The following is a 24,450-nucleotide window of genomic DNA, read 5'->3' as shown; positions in this document are numbered from 1 at the left end:
TGGGCCACCTCCATCACCTGGCGCCTAAGTGGTTGAGGCACCAGAACTTGACGTAATGGCTTCCCACCGTTGACTCTCGCGTGCTGGAACACCCTGTACAGAATCTTGGCCTTCACTTCAAATTGCACAGTGCCTTCGCCCTTAGTCATCTCCTTGACAGGACGACTCCTGTACTTTGTTAAGGTCGAATCAGCTTCCTGTAGCTGAATCAGCTGATCCCTGTCCACGACAGCAGTTGCAGAACTGTTGGTGACCCTGAGTGGCGTAGTTGTTTTGTCCTTCTTCGCCTGGGCTCTGGTCGTCACAGCGCTTACAACCTGCGGCTGGTCGCGGCGATGCACAGTTGCTCTGTCATCTCGTAACAGTTCGCTGATATCTTCATTCGCGAATGGCAGTGGGTCTTCCTCCTCAACAGCAGGCTGAGCTGCGCCCATTCTCCATTCGACATCAGGGTCATCAGGACGTCTCGCACCCCCAATGTTCCCAATTAGTAGATCGTACAAGGGCTTCTTCAGGCATCCCGCAGTGGGGCACTGCGGTTATGAAATTAAAGGCCCCTCCTGTTTTTGGAACCGCAGGAGCTTTCTAGTTTGCTGTTAGGTAGATTTTTGGTTCCTCTTTCCTGTCATGCTCTCTTTTTCTTCATGAATTCTTTTCTTTTTTCTGCCTTCTTGCTCACTCACCTGTATTTTTTCCAAAAATCTCTTCTCTTGCCGCTTGTCTCGCGATTCATGTATAGTTTAATCTGTTAGTGTTCTGATATAAGTCCAGCAGTAGATAGGTTAAGCCTATTTTAACATACTGGAAACTGGTAATCTTCCAGTAGGTATTAATTTAGTTTTACTAAAGCCTGCTGGGACACAAGTAATGGGTTAGTGCATTTGTAAACAGGAATCACTTGACAAGTGGCCCCCTTCATCCCCCCCTTCCTCGTCCTGATATGGCTCTGCGTAGTCGGCTGGAAGTTAAGCAACAAATAAACAAACAAACAAACAATTCTTCAGGCAGACGGCCTCAACTTCACCGGTGAAGTATGGAGTATCGATCTGGATTTTTACCACTGGTGCCTTCACGCATTTGCTGTCAGCCATGAGCGTCCATTTGAAGTCACCAGTGAATTTCTCTGTTGGCACCAGATCCTCTTTGACAATGACTCCATTGCAGCCCGAATCTCTGAGAACAGTCACTTCCTGCTTCTCAACAAATCCCTTCGACACGGGCATGTTCGACACTGACACAGCTGCGCTGGCGACGACAGAGATTGACCTGCCATTGGCGAGTAGAAGCTGGCCATCAGATATACATTCTTCCACGTCCGATGGTGTAGCCACTTGCTCGGCAGCCCTTGGAAGTATGACGCTGCTCGCACATACTTGTTGGTTCGAGCCACTCGTTTGCCTCTTGTTGTCGTAATATCTCCGTCGATGTTCTTGCGCTTTGTCATTGACATGTCCGTTATTTTTCTTTTGGGGACAGTTGGCGACTCGGTGGCCCTTGGCATTGCAATGGAAACACGTTATGTTCTGCCCTTCATTGGATGATGGTGCGGACTCAGTTTGTCCCTTGGCAGGTTGGTTTCCCTGGTTCCCACTCTTCTGGAAAGGTTTCGATGACTTTGACGTCCCCAGGGTCCTTCCATGAGCAATGAGATAACGCTCAGCAGCATCAGTAATGTCCTTCAAACCCCGCAGTTTTTGCTCTTCCAAGCGGGTCGCCAGGTCCTTCGGGCAGGCATTAAGGAACTGCTCCTTCACGATCAAGTCCCGCAGACTCTCGTATGACTGCTCTTCACCTGATAACTCCACCCACTTCTGCAGGTATGACGACAGGCGCTCCACAAACTGGCTCGGTGTCTCTCCAGACAATGGCTGGCATTCGCGGAAGCGTTGACGGTAGCCCCTTTCAGTGAAGTTGTAGCAACGCAACAGAGCTTCCTTCAGTACATCATAGTCTCTGGCGTCATCATTTGAGAGTCTAGTGTAGACCTCAAGTGCTGCCCCAGTCAAATGTGCGCTGAGTTGAATCGCCCAGTCGTCGCGCTGCCATCTAGCACTCTCAGCGAACCTCTCGAATCTTGCAAGGTAGCAGTCGATCTGGTCCTTCCCGTCAGCGAATGCTGGAAGTTTCGGTGCCCTGTGTAACATTTGCTGCTGGTTATCTCTTTGGCGTGGTGCCTCGTGCTCACTTTGAACACGCACCATTTCTGTCTGAAGCTCTAAGCGTTTCGTCTCCATTTCTATCTGGAGCTCTAAGCGTTTCAGCTCAATTTGCCTTTCTTCACGCTGTGCTTCTCTTTCTCTTTCTTCACGCTGCGCCTGTCTTTCTTTATCTTCACGCTGCGCTTGTCTTTCTTCACGCTGCGCTTGTCTTTCTTCACGCTCACGCTGCGCTTGTCTTTCTTCACGCTCACGCTGCGCTTGTCTTTCTTCACGCTCACGCTGCGCTTGCAGTCGTGTCTGGGACTCGACGAACTCCGTCAGCTGCTTGCCTTTCAGTCCCAGTTCAACTCCTTTTGCCCAGAACTCAGCCATTCTGGTCTTTTCCGGTGCGTTCGTCTGTATTCTTTCACAGCCACGAACGTAGACGAATGTAGTCTTCTAAAAGAACACAGTCTCTACTGCACCTCCGATGCTTCTCTTGTCGCTGTTCACCTTCGTAGACGCAGGCTGCCACCCTCCTCGTCTAACGTGACGGCGCACTCTGCTCACGATACGTACACGACGTACCTCAGTCGTATTTCGTAGTATTAATGCACTAGCTCCGCGACGAAGTCCGTCTCGTCCAAACGGCAGCTAACCTCTGTAATCCCGATACACTCCGGCGTCGCTCACCGTACCGAGCTGCGGCGATTACCAAACTCTTCACCAGTCACACCGAATCCACGGTTCCGTAGTCTCAATACTGATCCCTCAGGATACACCCGATTGATGGCTACCTCCTGTGACTGTCTTGACTGTCTTTGTTACTGGAAAACCCTTGGCGTTAAACGTAGATCCTTGGCTTGGCCCCCAATTGTTACACGACACTTGAGATTGCCACAAGTTCTCAAATGTCGTATAGTTGTGTTCTTTTATTCTACGTCGCCCGTCTTCGCAGCAGCAGAAAACAACTCGTCAAATTGAGTTCGAGGATTTATTTAGCATTACATACATACAACTGCACATCTAGCAGAACTCAAATAGAAGCTTTTTTAACATTCAAATCGCGCTGGCATATATAGTAAATACTCAATCTCGAGAATATTCCAGACCGAACATGAAACAACTACATTATACGAGCCGTGCATGGACTAAACTAGCGACATTCTCTGTGACGTACATCAAAAGGTGCCGACGCCCTTAATCCGATCGAACGCCACGAACTCACACTAAATCAGCATGGTAAACAACTTGTTTTGACAGGACTAGAAAGTTCACCTGCATTCTCGTCCAAGCATAAATATTGTGTTTACAAAATATAATATCGGTACTTTCCCACAAAGTAAAAATAAGTCAACTACATGCAACACACAAAACTGAACCAAAGCTCAGCAACGGTAGCGTTTCCTAACATTACCCCCAACACCAGAAGAAATTTACCTAATTTCTTTCAATCATTGAAACGCTACCTGTACACATGTTATGCATACATAACAGATTGAAATCCAGGTATGTACATTAGTCTGTTGGAGAATGAACACAGTTTTACTCACATACTCGGCTGAGAAAATCTGCTCCAACATTGTCTGAACCTTTGATCGATTCCACTCGCATATCAAAGTTCTGCAAGTACATCACCCACCTCATGATACGATTATTCACAAACTTTGCAGAGTTCAGGTAGGTGAGGGGTTTGTGATCAGTCTGAAGCACGAATTTCACCCCTTGGAGGTAGAGTTCAAATTTCTTGATTCCCCACACGATGGCTAAACACTCTTTCTCCATGGTCGAGTAGTTCTTCTCGGCTCCTGACAGCTTCTTGCTGGCATAGCTGACCGGAAACGGTTTACCTCCATGCTCTTGCATCAGCATGGCGCCGATCCCTTCGTCCGATGCGTCTGTACGCAAGATGAACTCTTTGGCAGTATCAGGAAGGCGTAGCACCGGGTCTCGTGACATCAGGTCGCGCACGGTCTGGTATGCCTTCTCCTGAGCTGGTCCCCAGAGTATTCGGTTGGGGCATCCTTTTCGGGTCATGTCCGACAAAGGCGCCGTTATGGCGGCGAAGTTTGGAATGAACTCTCTGTAGTACCCAGCCAATCCAAGGAAGGATCGCACCTGCTTCTTGGTTACAGGACGTGGCGCATTGAGGATCTTGGTGACGTTTTCCAACAAAAGCCCCTTTTGACCTTCCTTCAGTGAATGACCTATGAAGTCAACGTTGTCGGTCCCCAAAATGCACTTGCTGGGTCTCACGGTCAGATTAGCTTTTGTCAGGCGGGAAAACAATTCCCTCAAAGTCTCCAGATGCTCCTCAAAGGTCTCCGTGTGGACTAGCAGATCATCCCAGTAGTACACAACATTCTTCATTCCTTTGAGCATTTTTCGCATTCCCCTCGTAAGGGTAGCACCACTGTTCACCATGCCAAAAGGCATCCGCAGGCACTCATACGTTCCGTCTGGAGTTGCAAAGGCGGTCTTTGGTATGTCCTCTTCGCGCACAGGAATCTGCCAATATCCCTTGCTGAGATCGATCTTTGAGAAGATCTTACTGCCAGTCAACCGTCGGAACAGATCAGCCGCCGTCGGCATTGGTTCAGGGTCAAACACGGTGATCTTATTGACTCTCCTGAAGTCAATGCATACCCTGTTTGTGCCGTCTTTCTTCTTGACCACAACAACGGGAGATGAGTAAGGGGATGATGATTCACGGATGACCCCCATCTTCAACATATTGTCGATGTCCTTCTTCAAGGATTCCCGAGCCTGAAACGGGATAGGGTATGGTTTTGAGCGAACAGGAACGTCAGATGTGAGGTGGACTTCATGTTCGACCAAGGACGTAGAGCCTGGAACATCAGAGAACCTATGGGTGAAGTCGCCCATAAAATCATGCAGCTCCTTCTGCTGATCTTCTGTCAGGTCAGGTCCTAGCTTGACGTCATCCACTCCCTCTTTCTTGTGGAGGTCTCCCAACTCCAGTAGTTCCTCACCGTCGAACTCGTCTAGTTCGGCTGGTTCTTCCACACTTGCTGCGACCTGTACTGCTTCCGGAGGTCTCTCCACATACAGTTTCAGGAGGTTAGCGTGGTAGATCTTGGACTTCTTGCCGACATTCACCTTGTAGTCGTTGATCCCTACCACGGCCTCAACCTCGTATGGGCCTTTCCACTGCATCAGTAGTTTGTTGTGATCAGTGGGGAGCAGTATCAGCACTTTGTTACCTGGTGTAAACTTCCTGTTTACGGCTTTGCGGTCGTAGTAGTGCTTTCCACTATCCTGAGACTTTCTCAAGTTTTCTCTCGCAATCTCGAGAGTCTCCTCCAGTTTCTCTCGCAACTCGAACACGTACTGATAACTGTTCTTCACTTCAGGTGTGTCCACATCTTTCGTCCACAATTCCTTTAGTATCTGCATCGGGCCTCTCACGGTCCGCCCGTACATCAGCTCGAACGGGGAGAATCCAGTGGACTCTTGTGGCACCTCCCTGTATGCAAACAGCAAGGCATTGATGTAGCGATGCCACTGCCTTGGCTGCTCACTGCATAGTTTCTTCAGCGTGGACTTCAGCGTCGCATTGAATTTTTCGACCAGCCCATTGCACATCGGGTGATAGGGTGTCGTAGTCAAGTGACGAATGCTCAGCAGCCTGTTGACCTCTTCCATGCATTCAGAGACAAACTGTGTCCCCAGGTCTGTGAGGATCTCTTCAGGAACCCCAATTCTGCTGAAAATGTCCACAAGTGCCTCGGCAACAGTCTCGGTGTCAATTTTCTTCAGAGGCACGGCTTCTGGGTACCTGGTTGAATAGTCTACCAGGGTCAGTACCCAACGATGACCCGCTTCACTTGGCGGTTTTATCTCGCCGATGAGGTCAATGGCCACCCTCTTGAAAGGTCGGTCGATCAAAGGCATCTTCTGCAACGGCACTTTCGGGACCCTTCCTCGAGGTATGGTTTTCTGGCAAATATCGCACGATCGGCAGAATCGAGTCACATCTGCATGCAGTCCTGGCCAGTAAAACGCAGCCTGGATTCTGTCCGATGTCTTCTTGATACCCAGGTGACCTCCCATAATAGAGTCGTGGGCCACCTCCATCACCTGGCGCCTAAGTGGTTGAGGCACCAGAACTTGACGTAATGGCTTCCCACCGTTGACTCTCGCGTGCTGGAACACCCTGTACAGAATCTTGGCCTTCACTTCAAATTGCACAGTGCCTTCGCCCTTAGTCATCTCCTTGACAGGACGACTCCTGTACTTTGTTAAGGTCGAATCAGCTTCCTGTAGCTGAATCAGCTGATCCCTGTCCACGACAGCAGTTGCAGAACTGTTGGTGACCCTGAGTGGCGTAGTTGTTTTGTCCTTCTTCGCCTGGGCTCTGGTCGTCACAGCGCTTACAACCTGCGGCTGGTCGCGGCGATGCACAGTTGCTCTGTCATCTCGTAACAGTTCGCTGATATCTTCATTCGCGAATGGCAGTGGGTCTTCCTCCTCAACAGCAGGCTGAGCTGCGCCCATTCTCCATTCGACATCAGGGTCATCAGGACGTCTCGCACCCCCAATGTTCCCAATTAGTAGATCGTACAAGGGCTTCTTCAGGCATCCCGCAGTGGGGCACTGCGGTTATGAAATTAAAGGCCCCTCCTGTTTTTGGAACCGCAGGAGCTTTCTAGTTTGCTGTTAGGTAGATTTTTGGTTCCTCTTTCCTGTCATGCTCTCTTTTTCTTCATGAATTCTTTTCTTTTTTCTGCCTTCTTGCTCACTCACCTGTATTTTTTCCAAAAATCTCTTCTCTTGCCGCTTGTCTCGCGATTCATGTATAGTTTAATCTGTTAGTGTTCTGATATAAGTCCAGCAGTAGATAGGTTAAGCCTATTTTAACATACTGGAAACTGGTAATCTTCCAGTAGGTATTAATTTAGTTTTACTAAAGCCTGCTGGGACACAAGTAATGGGTTAGTGCATTTGTAAACAGGAATCACTTGACAAGTGGCCCCCTTCATCCCCCCCTTCCTCGTCCTGATATGGCTCTGCGTAGTCGGCTGGAAGTTAAGCAACAAATAAACAAACAAACAAACAATTCTTCAGGCAGACGGCCTCAACTTCACCGGTGAAGTATGGAGTATCGATCTGGATTTTTACCACTGGTGCCTTCACGCATTTGCTGTCAGCCATGAGCGTCCATTTGAAGTCACCAGTGAATTTCTCTGTTGGCACCAGATCCTCTTTGACAATGACTCCATTGCAGCCCGAATCTCTGAGAACAGTCACTTCCTGCTTCTCAACAAATCCCTTCGACACGGGCATGTTCGACACTGACACAGCTGCGCTGGCGACGACAGAGATTGACCTGCCATTGGCGAGTAGAAGCTGGCCATCAGATATACATTCTTCCACGTCCGATGGTGTAGCCACTTGCTCGGCAGCCCTTGGAAGTATGACGCTGCTCGCACATACTTGTTGGTTCGAGCCACTCGTTTGCCTCTTGTTGTCGTAATATCTCCGTCGATGTTCTTGCGCTTTGTCATTGACATGTCCGTTATTTTTCTTTTGGGGACAGTTGGCGACTCGGTGGCCCTTGGCATTGCAATGGAAACACGTTATGTTCTGCCCTTCATTGGATGATGGTGCGGACTCAGTTTGTCCCTTGGCAGGTTGGTTTCCCTGGTTCCCACTCTTCTGGAAAGGTTTCGATGACTTTGACGTCCCCAGGGTCCTTCCATGAGCAATGAGATAACGCTCAGCAGCATCAGTAATGTCCTTCAAACCCCGCAGTTTTTGCTCTTCCAAGCGGGTCGCCAGGTCCTTCGGGCAGGCATTAAGGAACTGCTCCTTCACGATCAAGTCCCGCAGACTCTCGTATGACTGCTCTTCACCTGATAACTCCACCCACTTCTGCAGGTATGACGACAGGCGCTCCACAAACTGGCTCGGTGTCTCTCCAGACAATGGCTGGCATTCGCGGAAGCGTTGACGGTAGCCCCTTTCAGTGAAGTTGTAGCAACGCAACAGAGCTTCCTTCAGTACATCATAGTCTCTGGCGTCATCATTTGAGAGTCTAGTGTAGACCTCAAGTGCTGCCCCAGTCAAATGTGCGCTGAGTTGAATCGCCCAGTCGTCGCGCTGCCATCTAGCACTCTCAGCGAACCTCTCGAATCTTGCAAGGTAGCAGTCGATCTGGTCCTTCCCGTCAGCGAATGCTGGAAGTTTCGGTGCCCTGTGTAACATTTGCTGCTGGTTATCTCTTTGGCGTGGTGCCTCGTGCTCACTTTGAACACGCACCATTTCTGTCTGAAGCTCTAAGCGTTTCGTCTCCATTTCTATCTGGAGCTCTAAGCGTTTCAGCTCAATTTGCCTTTCTTCACGCTGTGCTTCTCTTTCTCTTTCTTCACGCTGCGCCTGTCTTTCTTTATCTTCACGCTGCGCTTGTCTTTCTTCACGCTGCGCTTGTCTTTCTTCACGCTCACGCTGCGCTTGTCTTTCTTCACGCTCACGCTGCGCTTGTCTTTCTTCACGCTCACGCTGCGCTTGCAGTCGTGTCTGGGACTCGACGAACTCCGTCAGCTGCTTGCCTTTCAGTCCCAGTTCAACTCCTTTTGCCCAGAACTCAGCCATTCTGGTCTTTTCCGGTGCGTTCGTCTGTATTCTTTCACAGCCACGAACGTAGACGAATGTAGTCTTCTAAAAGAACACAGTCTCTACTGCACCTCCGATGCTTCTCTTGTCGCTGTTCACCTTCGTAGACGCAGGCTGCCACCCTCCTCGTCTAACGTGACGGCGCACTCTGCTCACGATACGTACACGACGTACCTCAGTCGTATTTCGTAGTATTAATGCACTAGCTCCGCGACGAAGTCCGTCTCGTCCAAACGGCAGCTAACCTCTGTAATCCCGATACACTCCGGCGTCGCTCACCGTACCGAGCTGCGGCGATTACCAAACTCTTCACCAGTCACACCGAATCCACGGTTCCGTAGTCTCAATACTGATCCCTCAGGATACACCCGATTGATGGCTACCTCCTGTGACTGTCTTGACTGTCTTTGTTACTGGAAAACCCTTGGCGTTAAACGTAGATCCTTGGCTTGGCCCCCAATTGTTACACGACACTTGAGATTGCCACAAGTTCTCAAATGTCGTATAGTTGTGTTCTTTTATTCTACGTCGCCCGTCTTCGCAGCAGCAGAAAACAACTCGTCAAATTGAGTTCGAGGATTTATTTAGCATTACATACATACAACTGCACATCTAGCAGAACTCAAATAGAAGCTTTTTTAACATTCAAATCGCGCTGGCATATATAGTAAATACTCAATCTCGAGAATATTCCAGACCGAACATGAAACAACTACATTATACGAGCCGTGCATGGACTAAACTAGCGACATTCTCTGTGACGTACATCAAAAGGTGCCGACGCCCTTAATCCGATCGAACGCCACGAACTCACACTAAATCAGCATGGTAAACAACTTGTTTTGACAGGACTAGAAAGTTCACCTGCATTCTCGTCCAAGCATAAATATTGTGTTTACAAAATATAATATCGGTACTTTCCCACAAAGTAAAAATAAGTCAACTACATGCAACACACAAAACTGAACCAAAGCTCAGCAACGGTAGCGTTTCCTAACACTTGTGGACTCTGACGTAGTGAGTTTTTCTGACTGGCCGATTTATGCATATCACAGAAACAGATGATTAAAAAAACTGATGCTGAAAAACTGCAGAATGTTTTTACCCCCACCTTGACAGGTAGTAACAGTACTCTCGCTGGCTGTGTTATAATTTCTGTCCTTGAATTACTCAGCCTTAGAGAGCAAGTAGGGGATTGTGACCTCTGAGACAGGGTAGTAAGCAAATTTGTGGCTTTTGGGGGGGAATCATTGCAACTTATATTTTAACTGTTCAATTTCATGATTACTTTATGTCTGTACATTTTGCAATTGCTGTATATATTAACCATACTCCTCATCCCCATGGTCTGAGTGGGCCCCTTGTGATGAGTAATAATTCAGCGCATCTCACAGATCACGCAGTTTCGGGAAACTGCGAGAAATGGAATAAACTTTTAACCTTGACTGTGTTGCAGACAACCCTAACCTGAGCAGCAAGCGGCAGATGGAGCACCTACAGGAGCGCGTGCAGCGTGAGTTTGTTCAGATGCTGGTCAGCACCACCGGCGACGCCACTGCGGCCGCCAACCGCGTCACGCGCCTGACCTTGAGGCTGATGCCGCTGAAGACCTTCATCGCCACCACAATGGAGGAGCTGTTCTTCGCGGGGCTCATCGGCAACGTTCAGATCGACAACATCATCCCCTACATCCTGCGGATGGAGACGGCAGAGTACAACCTGCACATGGCCGGCCAGTCCCTCCCCATCTCCACCCCCTCCCAGGCCACCCCCACCTCCGTGCCTGTCACGTCCACCACCCCTGACCACAACTCTTCTGTGCTGTCCCAACTGGCCGCCTCTAATCTCAATGGGGGAACCAACCAGCACTGAACGTCTCTCGAGTACCTTGGAACCCCTGTTGTTTTTACAGAGGTTATTCTCAACGGGGGAACCAACCAGCACTGAACGTCACTCGAGTACCTTGGAACCCCTGTTGTTTTTACAGAGGTTATTCTCAATGGGGGAACCAACCAGCACTGAACGTCACTCGAGTACCTTGGAACCCCTGTTGTTTTTACAGAGGTTATTCTCAACAGGGGAACCAACCAGCACTGAACGTCACTCGTGTACCTTGGAACCCCTCTTGTTTTTACAGAGGTTATTCTCAACAGGGGAACCAACCAGCACTGAACCTCACTCGAGTACCTTGGAACCCCTCTTGTTTTTACAGAGGTTATTCTCAACAGGGGAACCAACCAGCACTGAACGTCACTCGAGTACTTTGGAACCCCTCTTGTTTTTACAGAGGTTATTCTCAACAGGGAAACCAACCAGCACTTAACATCACTCGAGTACTGTGGAACGTCCCTTTACAAACCTCTGAGAAAATGAGGTCTTAGGAAGGAGGGAGTCTTAAAATGGGGTTACACTTACACAGGCTATGACCAGAAAATCCGAGAAAACTTGGGAGTGCGACTTAAAGGTGGTCGTCTACATTTTTGCTTTTTTTCAATAATCTTATGGTTAGATTTCGCTAAAAAGTTATGTCAGATGATGAATGAACCATGGGGAAAAAAGTTATCGAAAAAAAAAAAATATATGTAAAAAAAAAGATGTTATTTTTGGGTAGCGTAACTCACGCTTCCACTATTTTGTTTTCTGTTTGCTGAGAACATGTGCTTTGCCTAAAAATACTGACCAATCAAATTCATGTCACTATGCTTATAGCCACGCCCAAACAAGTGCAGCAACAGTTTGACACTGGAGCTCTGTCCACGCTTTTTTTTTAAACGCACGAAATGCACGGGATTTGAGAGGAGTTTTGCGCTTGGCATTTTCCAAATAAGGATATCCTACTATGAGTACTACGCTGGAATACTACAATGAATTTTCAAGCGGCTACACTTGCTTCGTATTTCCTGATCGAAAGGGGGTGTATTGTTGATATTTGTAGATAATAGACTCTGAATTTTAATGGTCAAATGGCGATTTCGGTATAAAAATGTAGACAAGGACCTTTAAATTAAGGGGTTGTAAAAGGGGGGTTCCACTGTAACTGTTTGGTGATAACTGAGTTGCTTTTGTTTTCCCACTGGCTGCCTATCGTCTAAGACTCGCTAGAACTGCGGTGTGTCCCCACCACAGGCAGTCACACATCTCGAAGATTTTGCGGTCGATTCTATGTTGCTAATCTCATGAAGAAAACCTGCCAACATTTTCTCTCTCCCATTTATTAAACCAACCCCATCCAGCACATTTCATGTGGTACTTGGCTGTCTCGAATGTTTAACTTTTCATTGGGAGGAGGAGGAAGCAGCTCGAATTTCTGGGATGAGAAAGTATGTAAATGAAATGGCAGGAGGTGTACAACTCCGACACAATGACGATTAAATCTCTGCTATTTCATGTTAGCAAGGTGCCTCTGATATATCAACCGTGGAACTACAAATCCGCGCTGCAGTTGTGTGCTCGAATTTTCATCCTGACCAAAACTGTACAACATTGTTAGGCCCACATCATTCAGCATTTCAACCATCACCATGACAACAGCTGTCTTCTGCTGCAAGTTGACGGTCATGCCTAGAGTCCTCTCAGTTGGAGGATATCACACAGCTGGCCCTTGTGTCGATAGCCCTGTTATCAGTTTCAGCTCCTTCACTTGTTTAACTGCAGGAATACCGTTTGATGTTGGCAGTTTTCAAAACCTATTCAAATGGCCCAAAACTCTACCATTGTTTATGCAGATTTGGCAGACTTTTTTTTTTTTTTTTTTTTTTTTTGCAATGGAGGGTAATTTGATGCCAAGGACTGCTGAAAACTTCAGAATATTGACGAAACTTGTATGACCATTTTGGCAAATTTGCCAAAGAAAGTGATTTTTTTTTTTAAATCCCCGAAGTGTGTTGGGATCCTGATAAAAAAATTAAAAAAAAGTGTTATAGCTGTACTGTTAGTGACCAACTGCCACTTTTCAGAATGGTTTTATATCATCCAATGTCTTCTCCTTCGTGTTCAAACCTCTTTTGTTGCCCTACCCCATGGTTTGACGATGACCACAGCATATCCAAGAATTATCTGCTTTCTGTAACCCCCCCCCCCCCCCCCCCCCGACATGACTCCTTACATCTTTTCAGATTCTTGGTGGTTTAGCCTTATTGGTCTCAAATTCATGTCATGACAGCTTAATTTGCCGCACCTCTTTGTTGAACCGTGGTAAACTTAACGTCTTTGTTGGCATTATGATGCAGCACAAGTGGTTGGTTAGGCCCATCACACAAGCCTCTTGTGGTAATCACTGCCCCAGCCCTTGTGACCATATCTTGGTTACAGTGGTCAAAAATTGTGACGACATCTTGGTTTACAGTTGTACAAAATAGCATTCTGCAGCATCTCTTTTGATATTTTTCTCATCACCTTTAATGTAAAAAAAACCATGCCTTCTACAAAGGAGAGCTGTGAATATATCATATTTGTGGTAGCTGTTCCCATTCTTTTTTTTATTTCATCAGATGTATTCCATGTGAACAGTTTTGAAGAGTGAACTTGGATTGTACAGGCGTCAACGTTTTTAAAGTCGATCCGTTTGGCAGTCCGATTGCAATTTGTTGCCTTGATGGTGCACGCTTTTTGAGAAACAGCAGATGAGCCGACAGTGACGTACTGTTTTCGAGACAGATGTTGAATTTGTAGTCGTTACTTTTAACACATACTTCCAAGGCTGTTTGCATCTGTTTAATACTTGGACAGTTTAGGTAAATGCTGCTTGTTTTGATTTGTTTTTTGGCTCACGTAAGTGTAGCCTATGCGATGCTAACTTTTGTCTGTCTGTGCGTGCGTGCGTGTGTGTGTGTGTGATAGAAACTTTAACATTTCCGAGTCTATGGATAAAGAAGATTACGTCTCGGTCAAAATAGTGTTTGACGTGTGTGATAGAAACTTTAACATTTGAAGACGTCACATTATGACGTAAGAGGGTTAGACGTCACGCGAAGGAATTACTGAAAGTCTCGGTCATTGTTATTGTGAGCGGGCCGAGACTAGTTGGCAGATCTAGTGTCTCGCTTTCTTGCACAGTTTCACCTATGCTTACTGTGTGTGTGTGTGTGTGTGTGTGTGTGTGTGTGTGTATGTGTGACGGAGTGATTGAGTTTGTGTTACTGTTTGTCGATTTCTTACGTGAGCCTTGAAGGCTTCGCCTCTTGTCTTCTTATGAATTCTGAGAAGTGGTTGCGTAGTGTTAGTGGTAGCACAGCCAGATATGGGTTTTTTTTCAGCAAGCTGCAGTTTGTTTGCAAGACAAAATAGCCAAGATCTGCAACTAGAATGGTGCCCCATTTAAAAGCCTTAATCCCCGCACGAATTCACTTCAATACTACTTATATTTGCACCGCGTGCCATTGAGTGTTAGTGATGTCTTTGCAAGTACTGAGAGAGTGCTACTGACTGGTATGGGTTGACTGTTTGGAGGATGCTGTGAGACGTGACAGGAAGGGTCTTTGCATTATACAGAGGGTTGTACAGTAAGAAGAAATCTTTTCACAAAGTGAGGCGGCTGGTTGTCTGAATAAGGGGGCTTAAATCTCAAGAAACTGAGAAACTCAACAGTGTTGAACGTTGAACTATGGACTTCCACACCAAAGACATTAACGGTACATTGCAAAATTTGTTGAGTTTATACTGTGAGTGTGATGAGGAATTGCACTTTTTTTTTGTTGCTCCTTTAATTTTTTGTTTTTCCCATTTACCCTTATGTGCTCACTTTTTAAGCCTTCTTTCTATTTCCTTGTTGAAAGGGTTCTCAAATAAAAACAGGGTGTTATGGAGAAAAGGCTCGCAACAGCGGAGTTACTTACGATTGCAACAGAACAGTTCAACGTGTCATTTTTATCCACACACAGTGCTGAGTGAGTGCCTCTTTCAACACTGCTAGTATAATGGAGGACTGTGCGAAATATGTTGGAAGATAACACAACTCACAAGTATGCGAGTTTTTCGAGTAAAACTTCCTGAAAGTGCTGCTGCGTGCGAGATGAGGGTGAGGATCACACCGTTCACGTGCTTTGCTTCCTTTTGTGCAATCGCTGGACTCTGATTGGTTGCCGAACACAGTGATAGTGCAATGTTTATCGTATGGACTGATGGACCGACTGAATGCTCTGGTCACACAACAAGGAGAGTGGCTCGACGACGACAATATTGGGGGCTGTTTTCCAGCCAAGAATGTGCCATGCCTTTTTTTGTATGCTTGTAGAATTTCCAGCTCACTATTTATTATGGACTTTGACATGATGTGTTGCTTGTGTTTTTCTGTTGTTGTGTTGAACTAGGTGTTGTATTGTGTAACTGCGACACATATCTGAGGTTTTGAAATGTGTGTTTATGTGGTGTGATCATTCTCCCCAGACTTTTTGTGGAACAAAAATACGTTAAAATGTTACAATAGGAATGGAGTTAGAGACTTGGACCTTTCACTTGGAAGTGAATCCATTTTCTCCTATTAAGAGAGTAGTACAGGTTGTTGTAAATCTAATATCAATTATCATTGTTTCCTGAAAACTATTCTTCAGGGTTAGCTAGTAGAATTTTATGATCTGTGCAGATTCAATTCACCTTAAATCACTGGCAAACGGCAGCAGCGACTAGTTATAGCAGCATTTTTGTCTAAATTTGTAGAATTGCTTGGAATGTATGGAAACTTTTCATTTGAAGGAAACATTAGTTCTCTTTTGTTCACTTCAGTTGATATCATCAGAATTATTTGTTCTCACTGTTTCAATGTTTTTGATCTCTGTAATTTGTTAAATCAGATGAACTGCCTGATAGACCACTTCTTGAAGATTACCAAGCATTCACCCTAACAGAGATGGTCAAATAGCATGTTTTAACATTTATGTACCCTTTAACACACATGACCTTACAGCTTGAAGAAGTTGTAGACATGATGGTTTTCAAAAGGGCATAAATAGAAAAGGTTTAAAAAGCAGACATGCATGGGATTTTTCTGTGGATTTTCGTCATTTTTTAAGTTTCAGAGAAGATTCCAGAAGAAACCCAGTTTGCACAATTTTGCACCATCTTTTACAAATTGTGGGGTGGCGGCAGCTCAGGATTGCACAGCTACTGAGATAGTAATACACCAGAGCATTCAGTAATGCTTGTAGTTTTGTACATGTATTACTGAAAAAGAGTGATTTACTGATTAAATTAACATTTCTGTCTCTTTCTCTTTCTTTGCATTTTATGATCTTTTGGGTTTGATTTTGTTTTTAATGTGTTTTATCTTCAGGGAAAGCAAATTTTGTTATTGCAGTGTAACTTTGTAAGCATAACGTTAAATTTTTAATTTGTTTGAAATGCTGACACAAAAAAACATAAGTGTATGTTTGCATTTAACCTAAAGAATTAGACCAGTTATGTGGATGGTTTAAATGTTCATGCCTGTATCAATGATTGCATCAATGGCAGATGATTTTTTCTTTCTTTTCTGAATGGAGAGGTTTGCTTCACAGTCGTCACAAAAACAAATAAATATGTGAACCTATACTGCCCCCACCCGTACCCCCTTCTCTTCTCTTTTAACAACAAATTCTTTGATGAAAGCACACAACAGAACGCTGGAGGTTTTCCTGATTGTGATAGACTGCTCATTTTGTGTAGATAGAAACTTGTTGATCATCTTCATTCATTGAGTTATGGTTCATTTCAAGATGGAATATCTATGACTTCTTTTTTGAGCTGTTTGTGAATATTTGTGTATTTATTGCTTATGTTTGGCTGTTTGCTGACGCTGACATGTGTATATGGTGTGTACAGTGGTGTCCTACACTCGAAAGCCTTTTAAAAAAAGCATTGTACAAAAATCGTTTGTTTTAGATGAGTTGTTAGCCTACACCACCATGCCTCATTATCTTAGAATGCGCTTGATTCTTCTGTGAGAACTTTTTAATGCAGACACACATACACACTACCGTGTGCTTCTGACTTGCACAAATGTTTGCTCGTACTTTCTCTTCCTTTATGATTATAGTGAAACTCCTGTTTCGTGAACCTCTGGTACTGTTCATAAAACTGTAAGTTTATCTTCAGTTGAACCCCGACCCCTGCCCCCACAAAACCCATGCTGGCTTTTGAGGGTCTGGTAACAGGGGGGACTATTGTATCATGCGGATGCATACTCTCACGGGAAAGGGCCAGAAGCACAGGAAAAAGCATTGTGTTCTACTGCTACACCACTATTTATGTGTACGTGACTCACAGTGTTGACAATTTGTCCTGCGCCTATGGAAAGGACTATCTCCGAGTCTTTCTCTGGTATTTTTCATTTTCATTTTTTCATTTTCATTACTTTATTGTCCCATTGCTGGGAAATTCGGGTCGCTTCCTCCCAGTGGAAAGCTAGCAGCAACGGAGTCGCGCTACCCAGGTGTCTGCGTGTTTAGGTGTATTCAGCCACCTGCACTTATGGCAGAATGACCAAGGTCTTTTACGTGCCATTGTGATGACACGGGGGTGGGACATGGCTTCCGTCTCTGGGTCTGCACATAAAGTTGACCCGTGTCCGTCCCGGCCCGAATTCGAACCTGCGACCTTCCGATCACAAGTCCAGTGCTCTACCAACTGAGCTACCGAGCCCCCTTTCCTCTCTTGTTCAGCCTGTTGACTCTTTCCCATTCCCTCTCAATATCATGACAAGTTTAGCAACAAAATGTAAAGAGGCCTTAATGTCATAAGGATTCTCTCATAAGGATTCTCTTTCTCTCTCGCCCCTTCCTCTCTCGTTTAGTCTGTTCAACTATTTCCCATTCCCTCTCAATATCATGACAAGAGGAGCAACAGAATGTAAAGAGGCCTTAATGTCATAAGGATTCTCTTTCTCTCTCGCCCCTTCCTCTCTCGTTTAGTCTGTTCAACTAATTCCCATTCCCTCTCAATATCATGACAAGTTTAGCAACAGAATGTAATTTAAGAGAGGCCTTAATGTCATAACAAGTGGTTAACGGTGGATATGAATCTCACACCTGATTTTTTTATTGTGAACATACATGGTGCACATGAATAATATATATATAACCTGGAAATCTCAGCCCTGCGTTGCAGTACTATGACATTCATTTACTTATCCACTGTACTGTCATATCTGTTCGTGATTGATTTGTGTAAATCTATCGTTTGACCTTGTACAGAACATCACTGTTAAAGTTCGATATCAAATTCAACTGGAGTTTGTTTCAAAATACTTTGTTTTAATTGTGTTCTATTCAATGGTTGAGCTTGTTTGGTGTTCATCTTGTTTTGATGTTGTGAGCATCGTTTCATTCAGTCAAAAGTTTTGAAAAAAAATTGTTATGGCTTACACCCATTTCACCCATTTGATGTTTGAGGTACTTATGAGGCGTTATGATTCATATTTCATGTGTTTCTTTGACATTTATATCAGAGAAGTTTCTAAGCCAGCATGACATTACATGATATTCTTTTTTTCCTTGTAATGCTTTTCTAAGAGGGAGAGTAAGTACACTTGGCTTGCATATACAGGGAACTATGATATTCTTTTTTCTTTGGAATATTTTTGTAAGAGGAAGAGTGAGCTCACTTTGCTTACCTAGACAGGGATCTATAAAGTCATTAGCATAATATAATTATCCAGTCATTTTAACACTGTCAGAAGAAATTAGCCTACGTCAAATTGTTCAGCTTTGTGTTTTGCAGATGTGCACGTCTAAATCTGTCTTCTGTAAAGTAACTCTTTTAGCTTCTGATAGATAATCATTCAACTTCTGCAGAGTAAATCAATCATCTTATGTATGGAGTAACTCATTCACTGAACAAAATTGTTCATTACACTTAACAGTGATTGTATCAAGAAATTAATGGAGGGTTTTGAATCTGTCAAAGGCACATCTTTGCTATCATTGCGTTGCATTATGAGTGATTGAAGTATATTTATGGGCAGCTTTTTCCTTTTCAAGTGTAAGCCATTTGAGAGGTTATTGTGTGAATTAATTTTGTCTTGACATTTGACAACTTTTGTGACAACCTTGGTAAAATGTTTTTAGTTAAATCCTAGTTTTGGGCGTAAAACATTGAAAATTATCTTATTTTGTTAAAGACCTTGCATCTGTAATGCTAAACTTACAATTTTGTGCTTTAACTGCTCTGATTTTTAACCCCTTGACTACCACAACAAGTATAAGGTATGTGCTTTGCGACAAACAAAGTAGACCGCCCTGATATGGCCCTTCGTGGTTGGCTGGGCGTTAAGCAAACAAACAAACAAACAAAAAACAAAGTAGCAATACTCTGACATGAGAAACAACCAGTGTATATTGCGAGATAATTGCCTCCCCTGGAGACCATTTTCTCAGTTTTGGTTTAATTGTCAAAGAAAGTTGTTGAAGATTTCTTTTTTCAAGGATATTTAGGTTATACTGAAAAAGGATGAGTAAAAAGGGTTTTTATTAGAAAGCATAAAGTACTTAGAGTTTAAAGATAACAAATTCTAATATCTGTTTTAATTTGCCATGATTTATCCTTTTTCCTTTCGATATTCTGTGTTATTGTTGTCAATAACGCTGGTCTGTTTCTTGAAATTCTGATCTCGGTTAAATTTCTCCTCAATTTATCGTTTTATTTCTTCTATTTTCTGGGTTATTGTTGTCATTATGGCTGTTCTATTTCTGTTTCTGTTCTGTTTCTGGTGTTCATTTTGAGTGATTGTATGTTCAATGCATGAGAAATTGAAAGAAAGTTGTGTTTGATGTTCTTCTTTGTGTCTTTGATGTACATGTGTAGATATGATTTATTGTGAAATTAATATATATGATTATTATTAGGCCAAAAAAAAAAAATTGTCTGTTTAGGGTAACCCGACCGACCCTATCGATTTGGCGCCGACCCAAAAACTTTTTTTTGATTTCAAAAAAAAAAGAAAAAAAAAGAGGTAAAAATGCTAAAAAGAGACATTTGGCGTTTCTTTCTCTCCCTTTCTCTCTGTTTTATTTATACGTTAGTTTTGAAACATGTATTCATCAAATATAAGAAGTGAATGTTCAGCCAACATAGCATTTACACACCAAAAACAAAACAAAACAAAAAAAACAAAAAAAAAAACTACCTACCTACCGACCCTACTTTTTTTGGTCATGTTACCCTAAACAGACAATTTTTTTTTTTTGGCCTTACAGTCTTAACGACATATTTAAAATCTATGACTGGAGTAGATTGATCAAAATGCGTTTTGTTTGTCTTCAAGTTCAAAGATCTGTTGACTTTTGTTTAAAGTTTTAATCTCACTTTGCAACCTCCTTGGCTTTTCCTGAGCACTTTATTCGTTTCTATAAAGAAAGAGAAAATCAGTTTAGGAAGAGGACTTTTTTTTATTCCACCAAAGAACAAATAACAAAGGGAAGCAAGCTCTCAGAATACAAGGCTACAGTAATGGAGAGTTTTGTTAACATTAATCTGATGTACCACAGTTATTTGTAGGCACGTACATCGTACAGTCGAACGCTTTCTTTTTATGTCCACCCAAAAGACCAGTCACCAAACAAAAGCAATTGTTAGAGACAGGCAGTTGTTATAAAAAAAAAAAAGTGAATTATACACAGAAAAAAACCTAGTCGGATCCTCTGAGGTGGTCTAAAAATAGGCAGATAGTGGCGATAGAGAGGTGGCAGGCATGGGAATTGTCCGCCGAAAGGCAAATTTCCGCCAAGTTGTTTTTTTGTTCCGCCGAAAAAGCAAAAGTGTCCCCCCAAAAATTTAACGGGGGAGGCAAAAATGGTACTGAAAACTTAATTTAATGGCAAACTTGGAGCTCAGATGACACCAAATTGCACAATTTTGGTTCTTTGGAGACATTTTTTCCAGGGGGTACATGCCCCCAAACACCCCTAGTAAGGCTAGGCGCATCGCGCCGTCGATTTTGATATTACAGTACTTACAAAATTTCAGCCTTTTTTACTTTTTTCAATTCCCATGCCTGGGTGGTTTCCAGGCCAGGTTGGACTGTGCTTCCTAAAATCAGAAAGATCTTTTTGCAAGATTGTAGAAATGAGAGAGAGAAAAAGAAATGGACCCATGTTGAAAATGTTAAATATACTGTTCTTTGTTATATTAGGAGAGAAACATTAATGAGAGTAAAAAAAAATTCTTCTGGTTATTTTGCTATGACCAATAGTTTGATATGAAGTCTATGACCAATAAAATAAAGTTGGAATTGACATGCTATGGGACATGACCATACCAATATAAAAGCTTAGGGTTAGGGTTAAGAGTACTGTTTGAGGAAATGAAGATAGGTTTGATACAAGGACTACTACTACACCACACTTATTAGGCATTTTGAAGGCACAGAAACAGCAAAACACTTGGTAAACAAGAATTTTCAACTCAGAATCGCCGCCAGCATAGTAGACCAATGCACTCTTGTCCGGTTCTAACCTTGCGACAAACAACATAGTGCGTACTTTGCACCACCTCAACAGAATTTAAAATGTTCGCTAGGGAAGAATCTAATACATAAATGCTCCCAGTGTGATATCTACAACAATCTTCGATGTGACTAAAGTGTATAGTTGTTAAAAAAACCATTGTATTACATTTGAAAAAGTTCTCCCAAACTCCTACGCCGAATTGCGGCTAAAAATAGAACAAGGGGCCTGCGGAGCCCGAGGAAAACTGGCCTTCGCTAGCGAAGTCAGGAATCACGCTGTGCACGTCCTTTAATAGTAGTCCTTGGTTTGATACAATGATAGGTACTGTGCAACCTTAACTTAGGACCTTTTGCAAATCTAAAACAAATCATGGTCTTGTAAGAGAAGAGATCCTAAAACAGAAGTAATTTTACTGACACCTTGAATGGAAAGTGTGAGAAAATCAGATTTAAATGCGGAAGTTCTTTGAAACAGATATTTCACTTTATTCTGCTGCAGGTGTAAAGCATCAGAAAAAAAGAAGAGTTGATTTTTTTCTTTTAATTGGTAAAAGCTACTGAAGAAGAGGTGTTGGTGCTAATTAACACTCTGATTAATGAAAAGAGTTATGGAGAAAATGGTCACCTATTCAGTACAGGAGTGGCAAAGTGAAGATGGTGATTTTGATGATTCCCCCGCGGGTTAGGGGGAAGAATTTACCCGATGCTCCACAGCATGTCGTAAGAGGCGACTAACGGATTCTGTTTCTCATTTTACCCTTGTTAAGTGTTTCTTGTGTAGAATATAGTCAATTTTTGTAAAGATTTTAGTCAAGCAGTATGTAAGAAATGTTAAGTCCTTTGTACTGGAAACTTGCATTCTCCCAGTAAGGTCATATATTGTACTACGTTGCAAGCCCCTGGAGCAAATTTTTGATTAGTGCTTTTGTGAACAAGAAACAATTGACAAGTGGCTCTATCCCATCTCCCCCTTCCCCCGTCGCGATATAACCTTCGTGGTTGAAAACGACGTTAAACACCAAATAAAGAAAGAAAGATTTTGATGAGCGAGTGGGATTCAAGTCTTCTATATTGTGCCATATTGAAAACCACACACAGATGGATAAAAAAATTGCTCGGACGGAACTTGGAACGTTTCAGTGCACCTGGAATTTGCTGTATAACGGTAAACATACATATATACTCATTTTGGTTGACAAAAACACTTCATCTGATTATCTCATCTACATGTTCATTGTAGTCTTGACAGCCGGGTTTGTGTTCAAAGAAACAGGCGTTTTGTGTAACATAAAAAAGGAAAAAAGAGGGCAGTAACACTCTAATAATTATTGATATATTTATCGTAGTTTCCAAAGTGGTACAGTGTTAAAAATTCAGTGTTGGAAGAAGGATTTGTACAATATTATGTATAATTGTGGTAATGTCGAAAACGGCAGAGTGTTTATAAAACGCAGCTAAGGAAACAATATTTATAGAAATTGATTTTTCAAGCTTCTGATTGAAAATAAAAAAATAAAAACAGGAAAGGATAGTTATTGGAACATTTCATTTTGGAGACATTCACAAAAATAAATACTTCTCAAGCTGAAATAAAACATTGACAAAAGTTAAACCTTCCATTAATTAACCTTTCTTGTTTTTTTTTTATTATGGATTTGTGAACGTTAGCGGTCTTTCTTTTTTTATTTTATTACTGAATACATTACTGAGTGAAAGTCTGTCCATGAAAACGATCCCGCAGTGGGGCACTGCGGTTATGAAATTAAAAGCCCCTCCTGTTTTTGGAACCGCAGGAGCTTTCTAGTTTGCTGTTAGGTAGATTTTTGGTTCCTCTTTCCTGTCATGCTCTCTTTTTCTTCATGAATTCTTTTCTTTTTTCTGCCTTCTTGCTCATTCACCTGTATTTTTTCCAAAAATCTCTTCTCTTGCCGCTTGTCTCGCGATTCATGTATAGTTTAATCTGTTAGTGTTCTGATGTAAGTCCAGCAGTAGATAGGTTAAGCCTATTTTAACATACTGGAAACTGGTAATCTTCCAGTAGGTATTAATTTAGTTTTACTAAAGCCTGCTGGGACACAAGTAATGGGTTAGTGCATTTGTAAACAGGAATCGCTTGACAAGTGGCCCCCTTCATCCCCCCCTTCCTCGTCCTGATATGGCTCTGCGTAGTCGGCTGGACGTTAAGCAACAAATAAACAAACAAACAAACCATGAAAACGATATTTGGCCCATGTGCGCATGAAGAACTAAACACAACTGCTGTCAGCTGACGGCTTTAGTCTCAAAAATAACTTTTCTGATGTGATTTTATGTACTTCAATGTAAGCATGGCATTCTAATATAATTGACCTTCATATTCCTGTGCTTATGTAAATTAAACTGTACAGTTGCTTTTAATTTTGAAGTGTCACTGCAGCTGATAAAACTGACAGCAGGAAAAAAAGGATGGTATGAACCCAGGAAATTGTATGGTGTTGTGTGTACTCTGCTGCAGTTTCACAACATTTTAGTGCTGTGGTTTTTCTTGTGTTGTATGTGCAATGTTCCTCTCCACAGAAAAAAAGAAGTCATGCTTTCTTAGCCCAACATTGAATTTTTCTTGTGCGCCCCTTTATTTTTTGTGATAATAAATTGTGTCTTGACTTGATTCAAATGTGTATTGTTGTGTTTACTCATGTGTGTGTGGAGACAGAGGAAGATGAATAGCCCACTGAAATATTTATGCATCTCTCTCTCTCTCTCTCTCTCTCTCTCTCTAACACACACACACACACACACACACACACACACACACACACACACACACAATTTCTTCCACCGAACCCAACAACACGTGAATTGCCTTTAAATCCATGTAATATCCACCTTACCATTAACAAGGCGCGAAAATACATTTAGTCAAGCTGTCGAACTCACAAAATCAATGAAACTGAACGCACTGTATTTTTTCAGCAAGACCGTATTCTCGTAGCATCGTCAGTTCACCGCTCGTGGCAAAGGCAGTAAAATTGACAATCCAGAATAGTGCGGTAGTGGTTGCGCTGAGCAGGATAGCACACTTTTCTGTATCTCTATTCTTTTTAACTTTCTGAGCTTGTTTTTAATCCAAACATATCATATCTATATGTTTTTGGAATCAGGAACCGACAAGGAATAAGATGAAATTCTTTTTAAATCGATTTTAGAAATTTAATCTTAATCATAATTTTTATATTTTTAATTTTCAGAGCTTGTTTGTAATCCGAATATAACATATTTATA

At 43.0% G+C, this 24,450-nt stretch overlaps 1 protein-coding gene across 2 annotated transcripts in view; it reads left to right on the top strand.

Moving 5' to 3' along the window:
• LOC138964931 (orphan steroid hormone receptor 2-like) overlaps nucleotides 1-23,836 on the top strand; it is a 48,290-nt gene extending 24,454 nt beyond the window's left edge. For both annotated transcript variants that reach the window (XM_070337013.1, XM_070337012.1), the window contains exon 12: nucleotides 10,231-23,836. In XM_070337013.1, the coding sequence (XP_070193114.1) occupies nucleotides 10,231-10,646 (416 nt within the window). In that variant the 3' untranslated portion in view covers nucleotides 10,647-23,836. The remainder of the gene's footprint in view (nucleotides 1-10,230) is intronic.
• Nucleotides 23,837-24,450: the final 614 nt, after the last annotated feature.

The sequence above is a fragment of the Littorina saxatilis genome, linkage group LG4, assembly GCF_037325665.1.
Source record: "Littorina saxatilis isolate snail1 linkage group LG4, US_GU_Lsax_2.0, whole genome shotgun sequence".
Classification (NCBI taxonomy): domain Eukaryota; kingdom Metazoa; phylum Mollusca; class Gastropoda; order Littorinimorpha; family Littorinidae; genus Littorina; species Littorina saxatilis.
This window is presented reverse-complemented; position numbering and strand designations above follow the sequence as displayed.